Genomic DNA, 15,414 nt, shown 5'->3' on the forward strand with positions numbered 1-15,414 from the left:
TCAGTGCTTGTTCAAGTTGAAAATAAACTACCAAAATATGTGGAACATGTTGCGAGTGTCAAGCATAAATTATGTGCTGGAATAGGCAAAATCCGACATGCTGTCTCTGAAGATGGTTAAACTTTAATGAACTTTTTTCATTATTAATTTTGAACAAACAACACTGCTGACTATATTTTATTCATCAGCAGGTAAAGAAGTGCCCCTAAGAATTTTTTTTTTTGGATGGCATTTATTTTTATAATTTTTTTTTTGTTCAATTTTGTAAGAATGACCTGTTTGTGTGTTGTTTTTCAATAGAAAAACAAGAAAACATGTAAATGTTGAGGAATAGAAATAATTGCTTCTGACTAAATCTGTAGTTGATAATGTTAGTAAATAAATCAAAAACTGCACAAAGAAACCACGGTAGGTTTAGAAATTATGTCATATCTACTGATACTTACCAAGATTTCCTGTTTAAATCATTTTCCTGTTTACCTTTTTTTGTGCCACTTTTTTAAAAAGCACTATAAGGGGTTTCCATTGTATTTGTTTTTTTATTGAGTCTTTAAATTATGAAGGGAATTTTGCCACACCCTGTGTGTGTATGGATATCCTTTATTATGATATTCTATGATAGCAGATAACTTTTTATCACATTTATATGTGAATTATTTTTTTTTGTAATGTGAAGTATAATTAAAGAATCTTGTAGAAAGTTTAAATTGACTTTCTAACATCGGAAATATGTTTGTTTATAATCCATTCCAAATCATTTTATGTGTTTAATTGGTTAGAGAAAGCTCATTCCACATTGGGTTTTAGTTAAAATGTATCATGTATCATCAACATATCAATCACAATGTAAATTGGAAGAATGAAATATTTAATATCATATTTTATTATTTGTTTTTATCTCATGATATTACATTTCATTGATTAATGTATCTATATCTGAAATCATATTTTGATGCATCCAAATATATATTTTCTTAAATTAAGGATCTCTATTGTTTTTACCTACTAGGTTTACATAATTTTTTTACTTACAGAATTATCCATTAACTGTCAATGTACAGCTGCCTGGCATTTTTTTGTTAGCGCACCAACCTCTGGTTTGACAGGTGAGGGTACAAATCCCTGCTAGGGCATGGAAACATTTGAGCAGCCTTTTGGAATCAATTTCAAGTTATATGGCCTGATCTAATTAGTCCTTGTGTGCAAAAAAATGACCATAATAAAAACTCTATTAATCAATAACTTGCCCTTCCCCCTCCACCATCTCATATACCAATAGCCAATTGATTAACATGCCAATTTCCAATTCAACAGGCCTAGTTTCAAATCCCATTAAAGGTAAGATTGTTTTTGAATGCATTCAGAATGACCATGGTGATATAAAATGAACTGAATAATAATGAATCAGCAATTTATGTTGACACAGCCAGAATTCATCTCCGATATCACTTGATATGACTCAGGCACTGGTAACTGATAAATTTTTTCAGACCCAATTCTGACTTGGATGGCTTTAAAATTATAATAAGGTGGTGGAAAAAAGTTTATGGACAACCGAAAAATCGTCCTATCTTGAAAACTTGTGGATGTAAATATATTAATATTTTAAGATTATAATTATATAAGTGGAACTTAACATTTTTCTGTGAAATTTATTCTGATGAGTGCTGCACTGGAAAAAAAAGTAAAGGAACACTCAGGGACACTGTTTTCTGATGTCAGTTAAAGAAATTTTCATTTTTCTCATGTTGGCGTAACAGCAGAGACTGCTTTGATAAGTCATGCACTGTGGAATCAAATTTTTTTCTGAAAATGTAAATTTAGCTAAAGCCAACATATTTATTGAACGTTGAAAGCATAAAATACTTGCTCTCAGATAAACCAATGCTTAGTCATGAAAATTCAATTAAAAGATTGAATGTTGACTGTTGGTTAAAAGTTTCATACATGGGCCCGGAAATTATGGACTGAATGCTTGCACAAGAAGGCTTCTTTCTATTACCATTTGTCAAAAAAAGACATAGTTTTTATATTGAGAAAATCTCTGTGTGATTCAAAAAAATAAAAATACAACTTTCCTTCCACACATCAAACTGTGTCTAATGTGGTAAAAAAATTCAAATGTCTGGTGTGCAAAACCAAAGTACAACTTTCCCTTACAGAACAGCACAGAGAAAAGCAATACAAATTGTATAACAGCATGTATCTTTTGGTTCCAAGTGGAATGACAATCTTTTATTTGATTAAAAGCAATTTAGATGAACTCAATGGTTAAATATTACTGACCTATGCAATGACAGAGCCATTTTTTAGACATAATATGAGGGGTTCACAGACCAAGTCCATTTTTTACAAAAAAATTTATGCAACCATAGAAAAATCACTTTGGCCAAAAAGAAAGATATGATGGATCCTCTCCTATACATCATGAATATTTCAGAATCTTCTAGTGGAGGCAAATACTAGGCTCCAAGCTACTTCCTCTAGAATTAATGAAGATATTTTTTACAGTGATTGATTTATGACAAATTGTAAAATTTTTTATTCATTGTAATTGATTTGTAGTTTAAATATACCTAATGAAAATATTTCAAAATCAAGAATTTTTCATAATATAAAATAAATCATAATAAAATGTACTTCACTTATCCATTGTAGCATCATATGTTTTCACGTCGAAGCTTCAATTCACAACCATAGTGGACCAAGTCCTCATCCTCATCCAATTTACAACAAAAATACTGATTTATTATTTGTAAAAGCAAGGCACTAAAAAAATGATATTTTAAACAGAACTTTGATACATTTAATTCTTTTACAACACTGGAACTGAATTAATTATCTATCAAAAACTTTAAGGCGTTATTATCCATAATGAAGATAAATGGAATTGGTCTACTATGATTGTGAACCCCTCATGTAATATACAGGGTGCATAGATAACAGGGGGGCGCATGGCATCTTACTGGTGAACTGTTGATCCTAGAGGTATACTTCCAATTGGAAAAAGTATTCAAATAACATGTAGTACTCAAATATGTCATTCATATTTGAAGGGGTTGTATCATGTTTGAAGAGAGTGTGGACTCATTATTACTAAAGTACGCCATTATCCCGTACGTTACAACTGTTAGAACGGTTGCACTCTGGAATAACTCCACAGGGCTGGTGTCCACACCTTTTATTCACTATGACACAGATTTACATACTGTTTCTTCTTCTTCCCCAGGTTACGTTTACATGCATGGTGTTCTTTTTCTCCTGATAAATTTCAACAGGAATGCCATTTCGAAACACGCTAGTGCGTTTGCGTTTCATGTTAGACCATGCATTCTTTGATGACAGTTGCTTGTATTGGTGTGTACTATCGTCTCTTAAAGTTTTTCCCATCTTTTCTGAATCACCCTGTAAATATATTTATATATATGTAGGCATATCTTTTTTAGACAGTTTCAGCAGAATTTCTATTTTCTGAGGCACCTTTTGTAACTTTTAGACAGTTTTTGTTCCAACAGGACAATGCTTCTGCACATGTTCCAAAGTGTAAAAGGTGTTGGTTTGAAGTCAATGCAGGTGGAACCTCTTAAGTGGTCATTGAGAAGTCCTTTTCTTAATCCTTTAGAGCACTTGTGTTACATTTTGAGTCAAAATGCAACTCAAAAACATGGAAAGACAATCTTATTGCAGTCATCAAACAAGCTTGGAAGATGATTGCACAACTAGTTATTTATGACTTATCTCTATCAACGGCATTCCGAATGATAAAGATTATAAAGAAAAAAGGTGTCTTTTTGAGAAAAACTAAATTTTTTCATATAATTTTCAATTGTCCTTAAGTTTTTTTCCAGGTTTTGACCTGTATTATAATTTAAACAATTTTCTTTCTGGAGCAGATCAGTACTTGTCAAAATTATTTTCACTGGGAAAAGCTTAGTTTCACTTGTAATCATCGCTCTAAAATTTTCATATATTTACATCCATGGGTTTATGAGGTATGCTGATTTTCTGGTTGTCCTTAAACTTTTTTCCACCACCTTATACAGAGAAAATCCTGTGTAACGATGTCTTTTATAATGATAATTGCCTATACGACAATGTTAATCTCTGGTCTCAATGTATTTTTTATAGTGTTAATACATTCCATCTATAAGAATAACTCCTTTATAACATACGTTTCTCTGGTTCCCTTGAGTATCGTTATATAGGCATTTCACTGTGATGAAATGTAGAGTAGTTACTAATTTACCTGAAGTATATTTTCCTGGGCACAAGCTAAACTAATTCAGACTTGTCTATATTGGTCATACTCGTGAACTGACACCATTACATACTAGCCTTCTGTATACATGGTGAAAATGAATATTTTTGCTTTTCATCTCCCCCCCCCCCCCAAGAAAAGTATTACATGGTTCAAATTAAACCAAAAGCAGAAATAATATGTTGATGTTGCACGTGAAATATTGAGCATTAGGATGAAGTATACAGTAGAACTTCATTTATCTAGGGCAAGGGGGATGTGGAGCATAAAAAAAACCAAGGTTAAGTCTATGAGAATTCTAAAATTTGCGAATTTACAGTAATTTTTGTGTAGGTTGAAAAAATATGTATTTTTTCCTTTGCTCTGTTGAAAATAAATATCCTTATATAATTTCAGCCTAACAATCACAATTTAAATTAAAGAAAACATGACAATCATATAGTTATATATCATAGTTGTACTCCAAGTAAAGCATCTCTGTATATAGTTGGAATATTAATTTTTTCAGCTTTTTTTCTCATTCTTTTCACTTATTTTTTATACATATATTTATTTTTATCCTATTACTATTATAGATGCATGAAACAAATAATAATTTCAAATAAATAACTATTAAAATATAAATGCAAATGTGCTGAACAAATGAGATCAAATGAAGGTTTGGTTTATAGTTATATCATGCTTTATACCATAGTTTCCCAAACTTTTCCATCGCCCCCTTCCATAATTTTTTTCCTTCTCATTGCCCCCCCCCTCCCATCTCAAGTCAACCCATAGGATAGTATACTGAACCCAAAGCTACTACTGCCCCCTTAGACACTTTCATCCCCCCTTTTGGGAAACAGTGCTTTATACACGCTGTACTATAGTTGTGTAGGAGCAAGTTTAAATTTTTCTTTCTTCATTATTGGAGACAGTTTATCCAAAACAAGTTTTCTTTTCAAAAGGGTTTGTTTCTGTGTTGCAAGCAAATACATCTTGTCTCATTCAAATACTAAAAGTGACACTTTTAAAGGCATTGGTGTACAAATAATTAAGTGGAAACTCTCAAAGTCATTGATGCATGAAACTTTCGCCCATTCAAGAAATACTTTTCAAATAGTCTCAAGTGATAAAAATTAGTAAACATTTGGTGTCTGGGGTATATATTGGCTAGTGTTTCCATGATTTCCTCTCTAAGAAAATTAATACGAAGAAATAATTTTTTTTCACATTTATAGAAAGCTAAAACATTTTCTGACTGATTGTGCCATTAAAGGGTTTAAACGTTTATATGTATTATTTAAATCAATAAAGTTCAATGCTGTCATCATGATGATCTTATCAATGAAATAAACATCCTTTTTTTGGTTTTGCACTCAGAGCAAACAATCATACATTAAAAGATACTAGGTATTTCTTTATATTTCATTGCATATCACTTTGACTTGTTCTGGAATTATTTTTTGATAACTGCCAATGCTACAACCACACACAGTCATCACTTATTTCACATAAAAACATAAAATAAAATTTGTTCCTTCACTTATAAGGTAATATGGAATGGGCGTTTTCCCTTATTAGACATGCTCTAACTTTCCTGCCATTCCTCCCTTTTTTTTTGGAAATTTTTAATTTTTCTATTGCTGAGTTTTGTTATGTAATCTCAGACCTGCCAACTCTCCGGATTTAGGCGGGAGACTCCCGATTTTTCATCCTTCCTCCCGCTCTCCGGATTTGTTAAAATTTCTCTGGATTTTTGCAGAAAATTAGATTTTATGCGAGCTTTCATGTAGTCATGATGTCAATGACTGCCGTCGTCGTTAGGGAAAACACCCATAGAGGACAGCCGTAAAAAAAGTTTTGGTGACCACATTTAAGCAACTGGCAAAGACGTGACTTTGTTTACGTAGCGTTTATCGGCAATCATTTATCAGGGGCATGACCTTGGTAGCCGAAATTCCGGTATAATCGTTATTGTACTCCATTAACAGCTGTGCGGTAAACACAAGTTTTTTCATCAGTAGCTTTGTATTTTGAAGTTTTTAAATTGTTTCCTCCAATTAAATATGTCTTCAGAAAGAAAATATAAAACTTTAAGCTATATAAAGCTTTTTAGAGTTCATATACCCAATGCTATCAATCACTGATAGCATCCACAAAAGGAAACTTGTTTTATGAACAGTATATGTAGATGTGATTTCTCTATTCTGCATGGAAAGACTGACATGGAATTATATTCTGCTTGGGGGGGGGCAATGCAGAACTTGTCTTGGGGAGGAGGAATGGAACTTTTTCTTAATTTTGATTTAAAAAAAAAAATTTCGAAAAAAATATTTTTTTTGTGAATTTTTTTGATTGAGTCTATGAGTGTCGGGGGAGTAACTCCCTTCTGGAGAATCTCCAGATTTTTGGATTCCAAAAGTTGGCATGTCTGTAATCTATTTCATCTTTTCCAATAGCTTCTTCGGCTTTAGCATCCCCCTTTTTGTTTTCATTGTACTAGCATGTGCCATTTCTTTTTCTCATGAAGGAAAATTCTCTTAATAAAAAACAATGGAAATTTTGGTTATTTGTAGTTTTCAAGAACTTTCACATAAAAAATAATTGTCTAAGAATAGAATGTTACTAAGTTCTGCTATATATACTCATATTTTCATGTTAATTTTTTTGTTCTAAAGATATGGATGAAAATTTATCATGTGATATCTAGTATTATAATAATAAATTAGTATAATAAAAGTAACATACTTCTACTGATATTGCTGCAAATTTATTGAAGCTAGTGCATTCAATAAATTTTTTTTACTCTTTTAAACTTTATGAAATGTGTCATGATTTTCTTTCTTTTCAACAACATCAGATGCATTCAGAGGTAAGATATTTTGTCTTTTTCTTTGATATCTTTTTCTTACGTTTTTCTTTTTATCTTGCTGTGTAAAAAATTGTTTATTGTTATTTCTTTAATTTACGCATGATGTCATCCTCTTGGCTAGTATGCTTTTGACACATCAACTCTTTCAAAATTTTTATCAGTGTAGTGCAGTATTTTAAAAATTATTCAATTTTTCTAAGCAATTTCAGAAAGTAAAACAGACTATCCTAAAGGGAAATTCACTCATTGGAAAAAAAAAGTTATATCCAAACTCTAACAACTATATACTATACCTTCAGTCAAAAATCAGTTTTTGCTTTTTTCAGAAAAATTTTAAAAGTGTAGCAAAAGTAGTCATCAACTTTTTTAAAACCAAAGATAAATGTTTTGAACAAAATCAGGGAGTGTGCCTGGGAATGAATTATCCACGGCTATAGCGGCTATGGAAATTCATGAGCATCAGCATTTTATTTGATGAAAATTCATTGGAATGCAAATAGTTCAAACATCTTATAGCAAACATATAAACTCATGAAAATTTTAATCTCCTCTCTTTTAAATTCCAAATCTTACATTTATTCTCAATTTTTATGAAATGTCAGTTGCTATAGAAAATTTAAATGAAGGTTGATGGTTGATTTAATGAAAGATTTCATGGTTGCAAGACTATATTTTTTAGATTATCATAATTGATTGTGATTTTTACGTTCATGTTTTATTTATTATTTTTATAATAATTTATTTTTCATTTCTTTATACAGTTAAAGCCAGAGCTTTGGAAAACAGTGATAGGGCTGATATATTTTTTTACTGTCACCTGGGTGACAGCTATTGTTATGGTGGAAGTTCATGATCGTGTTCCTGATCGACAAACATATCCTCCCCTTCCTGATATATTTCTCGATAATGTGCCACTCATTCCTTGGGCTTTCACAATGTGTGAGCTAACAGGAATTGTTTTATTTTTCATATGGGTTGTCATTCTGTTCTTCCATAAGCATAGGTAACTCAAGTTATTGTTTACAAAAGCATTTTTTGCTTTGATTAAACAGTATTGAAATTTTCACATTTCACAGAATATAAGTTATTTCTAATTCTTCCAAGTGAAATATAGATATGAATATGTTTTATGTGCCATTGTAGAAGTGCAGGTAGAGCAACTATCAAAATGGCAAGTTATAAAAAACGTTCTTAATAAATCAATTTCTAGAATGTATATATTGTCTAGCACTACAGTTATAGTCAAATCCTTGTTAAGATGAAGTCAAAGAAATACCAGAAATATTTTTTTCCCATAAAATTTTGTATTAACTGACAAAATAACAACAATTTGTTATGAAAAGAGATTTGAAACATAGTATATAGTTAAATGATGTTCACATAGTGCATTAATACTGCATTTAGTTGCGTTAAAGTTTATAAACTCTCTTATAAGTCAATAAAAGTAAAAACATAATGAAACAAATGTGTATTGCATTAACCATTTTATGATCAAGGATGTAATATTGTATCCAAACTCCAGTGGAATAAATTCAAACAAGTTCTCTGTGTTTTCTTTCCTCTCTCCTTATCATTGCAAAGCTTTGTCGGAACCCTATAATTGTTTTTCCTCTTCGTTTTCTCTATACCCTGATAGTGATTTTTTCCACATATAATGTATCTTTGTACTATGCACATATAAGAGTGAAAGAGAATAGGTGGGGTGAGGGTGAAAGAGAAATCTACTTAGTACCCACACTCTTATCAACTTATCTGTTATACTCTTTTACTCTTTCATTTTTTTCCCTTCTACCCTTTTTCCTTTTTCTAACATTCGGTTAGGTTAGGACAATGTTACCATATTTATTGCTGATTCGTCAAATAACGATCATCTGATTTGTTGCCAATCGCTTGTAAGCAAAGGGTTTAATTAGTCAACTCCAGAAACATATGTAAATAAACTTTTTAATTCGTAGAAAATTCATAAAACAATGAAAGAAAATTAATTTTATGTGACATATTCATAGGATCCATAGAAAACCCTGTATCCACCTTTTTATGGCTAAAACTGAGAGGTTCTCTTCTATAAATGTTTGTTCTATCTGCAGTAAAGTGTACATACTTTATGTACCAAAAACAAATGCCAGGTGAAAAATAAATGTCAACTATGAAGTTGAATAACATGGAATTATTGGGAATCCACACTAATTGTAAAGATATCGTCATCATTTTTTTAAAAGCTTCAGACCTTCCTGGATTTGTTTCTAGGGAGGAAATTCTGAAAGAAGAATCTGATTCCTTTCATATGAGGTGCAATTTTCATTTCAATTTAAACGAGTGTTGGCATTTAAATGTTTGTATCGAATGAAGATTTTACTATTATTTCTCAATATTAATTCAATGTGAAAAATATTTAATTCGTGTTGAGCTAGTTTGTCTTAACAAAGTTTGACTGTATTAGTTTCTTGACCTTGGTCAACTTCTCTTATTACTGGATGGTCACAGTTTATCTGTTCATGCAAAATCTTATGTTTTGAATTAAAAAAAAAATAATAATGGAAGAAAACTGATAAATTATAGAATTTTTACGTTGCAAAGCAAATTAGTACCATCCAGTCATGTTTAATAATCTTAGCCAATTTTTGAATTGATTGCGGTTAGAAGGTTTGCCCAATTTCATTCAGAAGCAGAATAATGTGAAATTGTGAGTTTTCCTTATCACCACGAGCAAATAGACCTTATTTCTTTATTGATGTGTTCTGATACAAGACAGGTAGCCAACTCATGGGAAAGATGTAAATAAGTCAATGTGGGCAAATATGGTTCTAGTACAGATACTTTGGTAAATTAGCACACATAAACAAATATAGGATTTTTAAACTGGGCGGGGAATCACAGACTATGAATAGTGAAGGAGGGTGATTGTCCATATCTGCCCTCCTGCCTAGGCCAATAATAACAATAATTTTTTTTAGCAATGTATCCTGTGTATCCTTCATCCTATTTCCCCCATGTATCCACCTATGTTAGCATGTTAGTACATGTTATGGACTGAGCTCTGTGTTTTCTTTATTGTGTTTATTTTGTTATATGATCTTAAATAAAACTAAATTTGAATTAAGTTGAAATTTTTATTATTTTCTGTTTGCTTATTTTCAGGTTTATATTGATTCGCAGAATGTGTGCTCTATTTGGTTCAGTATTTCTACTTCGCTGTTTTACCATGATTATTACGTCTCTTTCTGTTCCTGGGAGACACTTGGATTGTAAAGCTAGGGTTGGTAAACTTTTTATTCTTCTGCACAGTTTTTAACTTATAAAATTTTATGTTGTTTCTTAACCCTAGATAATTAAACATTCATCTAATATACTACCTAATAGATTAGTTACTGAGTAACACTGATTTAAGTTTAGTTATCTAGGGTTACTCAGAGCTACTTGAACAGACCATTTTTTTGTGAATTTCTGGGTGGTGTAAAATTAATCTATTAATCTCTTTCCATAACAGGGCCAACTCTGCTTAGGCTGCAGTTATTCCTAACAGTGTAACATTTGTTCATGAATCTTTTGTCTGGGTGTATGACCATTTGCTTTTAGGTATTTGGAGAACTGATGGATTATGGGCACTTCTTGTGCTTTATACCTTATATTTTTCCAGGAGTACTGGGAAAATAAGTGTAATTTACATGGCATTTATTTTTTAACCATTATCTAATCAGAAAAAGTTTTCATTTTCCAGCTGAGCTGTTTCAAACCGGGGGAACTGCTATATCTCCCCTTAAAAAATTGTTTCCAAGACTGGACTTGGGCAGCTGTAAAGAATGCAATCACACTAGACCACAAAATATGGGGCAGTGAAACTGAAATTTAATGCATTGATTACATGTTACAATTTCGCTTTAACTGCTTAACAAAGCCATACCTTGAAATTCCATTGATCCATAGATTAACATAGGTTTTAATTAAACATTTGTGCTTTATGCCTTATTAATAGACACACATATAGGCACTAATCCATAGCCTCCACATCCTTGACTCGAATTGGGCTTTGATTTTTGACAAGATTTCAGACTAAAACTTTAAGCTGAGACTCTTTTATAGCCTTTCAAGAAAGGTAATACAGTAGTTCAAAAAATTAAAAATATGTAAGATCAATCATTGGGCCCCCCCAGGCTAGAGCACTGTCATCATCTTCTGTGCAGGGCTATGGTCTTAACAGCATCATGAGCTCTTGTGCAAAAATCTCTCCTCCGAAGAACCATCCCTACCAGATTTTAAGTGTCAGTCTCACAATTTAGAATCCTGTCTGGTGTATTAGACATTATTATGTTTTGTACATGATCTCTTTACCATGAAGATCATGATTCTCTGGGATAATTGGACATTTTTGATGGACCCCCAAGCTAAGATTTTTAGCAGGTCTAAATGATTTCTATATAGAACAAAAACAAAAATAAGTTCATCTCTGAGGGTAGACCCTTGTCACATCCTTTGAGAGGGTAGCATGCATAAACAAAGTAGGCCTATGTATATTATAAAATAAGAAAATATTGTAAAGAGCCACAAAATGACCAAGTACAGCTCAAATTCATGTACATTTCAAAATTTATATTGTTGATGTACTTTACAAATATATTTTCATCTCAAAAATTCTGGGACTTCACAATATGAACTTAATGTATGTATCAAAATCTTTTAAGGAGACAGACATATGATTCCACCTTAATTTTAGATTTTCTAGACCCCATTGGTAAGCCTCTTTATTTCTGTTTCTTGGCAGTCATACGGTACGTGGTGGGAAAAAATCTATGCTGCTATCTTGATTTGGATCGGTGGTGGTATGACTCTACAGGGTGTTCGTACTTGTGGTGACTATATGTTTAGTGGACATACTGTTGCGCTTACTCTTCTAAATTTTTTCATAACCGAGTGTAAGTATATTCAGTTTCTACTTTGTCTTTTTTTTTTCCTGCAGTCTCCTTGAACTTTGAATTAACTAAGATTGATTGTATATAAAATAGTATAATACAGGTTGATTCAAATTGTCTTTCTACAAGGCTATCTTTGTAACCATTGACTTTAGAAGTATATTTCCAATTACAAAAAGTTTTGAAATGACACACAGTTTCTTAAAATGTCATATTTTTTTATGGGTTGTGTAAATAAAAAAATTAATTAATTAACTTTTTATATGGTCCTGGGAGCTAAAACTTTCAATTAGTGAAATGTAGAACTTGCTCCAAAAAGTCATTTTCAAGAAATTCCATATTTATAAATGCAATATTTACAGAGATATTTTGACTTTGCAGTTTTTATCAATGATCGAGGGTGTAGTTCACAAATTGATTAAATTAAATTAAAAGTCTGAAAATTCTGACATTGTGACTAAAAAAGTAATTTCACACTTTAATAATTTTAATAATGCTTTTCCAGTAGAGCTGTTTCACAACAAAACCATCTGTACATTTGCATTTCTCATGTAACCAGTGGTTTGAAGTTGAAATCACAACCATTTCCGGCATTTGCTATCTTCAGAAGAGGGATTTACAGCACGCTATATTCTCTTTTCAAGTTTAATTTCTTGGTCCTGAAAAGGTTGAATAATTACTTTTTATAATTTTGTCCAGAAGTGAGAAGTATATCTGACAGTGAATGATGAATAGCTTTATCTTCTTTGTACACAATAAAATTATCGAAATAAAATGAACAATAGTTGAGATCATTATTTTTGTGTACAGTCCCTAAAAATTAAGATATTCAAGCCAATAGAATTTTCCAACATGGGAAGTCAGCAAAATATGGTGATTTATAAATATTTCATTTAAAAATATAGACTTTTTTGCAAATGACTTTTTGGAGGAGGAGGTTCTAAATTTTACTGATCAAAAGTTTTAGGACTGTAAGAAGTTAATTTTATAGTTTTTTTAAATAAATAAATAAATATATATATATATATATATATACCCTTTAAAAAACTTGTCATTTTAAGAAACCACATATCATTTGAAAACTTTCTGTAATTGGATGTATACTTCTAAAGTGAATGGATGCAAAGATAGTCCGGTGGGCACATAATTTGAGCTACCCTATATAGAAGTTTAGGGATAACCAATATTTTTTTTCGACATTTTACTGCCTTGGCTAATGAATACATATTTGGCTAACAAACATTTTAGTTGATATGGACACATACACTAACACAAAATAGCTGTGTCAAAAGCTTTAAATTTTTGTGCTAATAAAAATAAATTCAATGAGTTATTGGTACTTGAGCATATTAAAATTCATTTCCACCTCAGAATCACTTTCCAGATATACCCATTTGTGTCTTTCAGAAAGATTTTGAGCCATTTCATGTGAAATGAATAATTAAGCTAATAGAAAATACATTTAAAAAAAGTCTCTGACTTGAATTTCAATGGATACGGTAAGACTCTTAATACTAAATGGTATATAAAGATATTCAAGTTTTTATCTTCCTTTAAACTCTCCCTCATCCAATTGCAAAGTTGTTTACCTCAGCTTTCAGTCATTATGTAGTAGAGTCTTGATAATCAGTGGTGAACGGGACGGCAACCGTCTTGGATTGATGGAAACTCATATTATCATATTATCTGAAAAGTAATACAAAACAACTTTATGGAGGGGGGGGGGATCTACTATTACCCAGGGACGCCGGAAGTCAAAAATGATTGGTGTTGCTTGAAGTGTGTTTGCTTTAAAAAAATAGTAGTAGTAGTAATAATATCCTATATTCCGTGGAGACCAACGTCCTATTTTCAAGTAAATGTCCCTTATTGTCCCAAGCTAGTGTAGTGGCCAGGATGGGATCTGAATTCACCCTTTGACCACTGAATCAACATTGCAAGAGTCTGTCAGAATATAATATATTCTTGTTGACCAGCTGTCTAATTGCAGATCTGTTGCGTATTTATTTTGTGCATGTGTGTATTGTGGGTTCGGATCAGATTCTGTGTATGTAATGTTTGGTGGAGAGGAGATAGGTTGTATTTCTATTGGTAACATGTGCACACATGGTGAACTTGAAAAGGTACGGTCACGCCCAGGGTCACAACTAAGACAGGTCAGGGAGTCTGGTGCTTTGGGCGTTGGACCTGAAAGGATGCTGAGTTTACTCTTTTCATTAAAAATTATGGGGACTGAGGTACCAAAATAAACACTGTCCCCAAGCGTTTCCTAGTTGCGAGTCGCAAGCACACTACATCGTAAAACAGGATTAAAATTCATGATAATTTTCATTTAAATTATTTCATTTATATTGACTCATCGAAAGAACGGAGGACTGAGATCCCGCTTCAACCTCCTCTGATTTATGGGGGGGGGGACAATTCAGTGTCAAAGGCAGAGCCGACTGATCTAATGTATATATGAATTGACATCATCATCATTGAGTCCTCCCCCTCAGACTTTCAGGTCCATCTCCACCTATGGTCTAACTATAATTTATAACTCGTTCTTCAGCTGCAGGAGGTTACCCACAGTGGAATTCGTTGTTAAATTCTGAAAATGGGGGGGGTGGTGGAGACTGGTGTTCTTCAATCTTTTTTCCCTTCTTTTCTCTCCCAGGGCCATAACTAGACTGGCCCTGAGCCGAATAGGGGAGACCCAAAAAATTTATACTTATTTTGCTCAATAGCAACCCTTTCAAGAAGGAAGTCTGCCCCGTGGCCCCAAAAAGGAACAATATGACCCTGCTCTCTCCAATTCAAGTTGATAAAAAATATAATATGGGGGAAAAACAAACAGGAGATGACAATAATGACAGGGTTTGGATATCGCATCAGTATTGCACCTAGAAGAAAGAATAAAACAGTTTTACTTTTATAGCTGAAAATAGCCCACGTTAGAAGTATTAATTTGATTACATATTTCATTTTGTCTGTAACTTTCTGCTCAAGCCTTAGCTCAAAATTCATATTAGGTAATTTTATGTGGTGCCATACAAAAAATGTGTTTTACGCTTTCTTAAAAACAATTTATAACTTTTGAAATGTATGTTTATTACTTATTAGAATTTCACGCACATAAATTAATGCACCTTTTTTTTTTTAAATTCCTCGAATATAATATTTGAATAATCTGTAAAGTGTGCACATAAAAATTGTGAAATTTGGTTATAAACCAAGAAAGTGGCAAGAAATGGATCTCCCCACATCACACACCTTTATGGGAGGTTCTGGTATGGGCCATTTTTCCAGTTTGGCCCAGATCTTATTCGATCATCTGCTTATATCTCTTCGTTAGGACAGAGTGGGGAGCCGTGATCTGGTTAGAAGGAGGAGGTACAGGTTATTTAATCATT

At 32.1% G+C, this 15,414-nt stretch overlaps 1 protein-coding gene across 2 annotated transcripts in view; it reads left to right on the forward strand.

Moving 5' to 3' along the window:
* Positions 1 to 15,414, forward strand: part of SMSr (Sphingomyelin synthase related) — a 58,925-nt gene that overhangs the window by 29,857 nt on the left and 13,654 nt on the right. For both annotated transcript variants that reach the window (XM_089239784.1, XM_089239785.1), the window contains exons 4-6: positions 7,874 to 8,115; positions 10,251 to 10,368; positions 11,872 to 12,022. In XM_089239784.1, coding sequence (XP_089095910.1) covers positions 7,874 to 8,115; positions 10,251 to 10,368; positions 11,872 to 12,022 — 511 coding nt within the window. The remainder of the gene's footprint in view (positions 1 to 7,873; positions 8,116 to 10,250; positions 10,369 to 11,871; positions 12,023 to 15,414) is intronic.

This window comes from Pholcus phalangioides, unplaced genomic scaffold (assembly GCF_987345545.1).
Source record: "Pholcus phalangioides strain wild (caught in Gottingen) unplaced genomic scaffold, Ppha-v1.0 ptg000011l_1, whole genome shotgun sequence".
Classification (NCBI taxonomy): Eukaryota; Metazoa; Arthropoda; class Arachnida; order Araneae; family Pholcidae; genus Pholcus; species Pholcus phalangioides.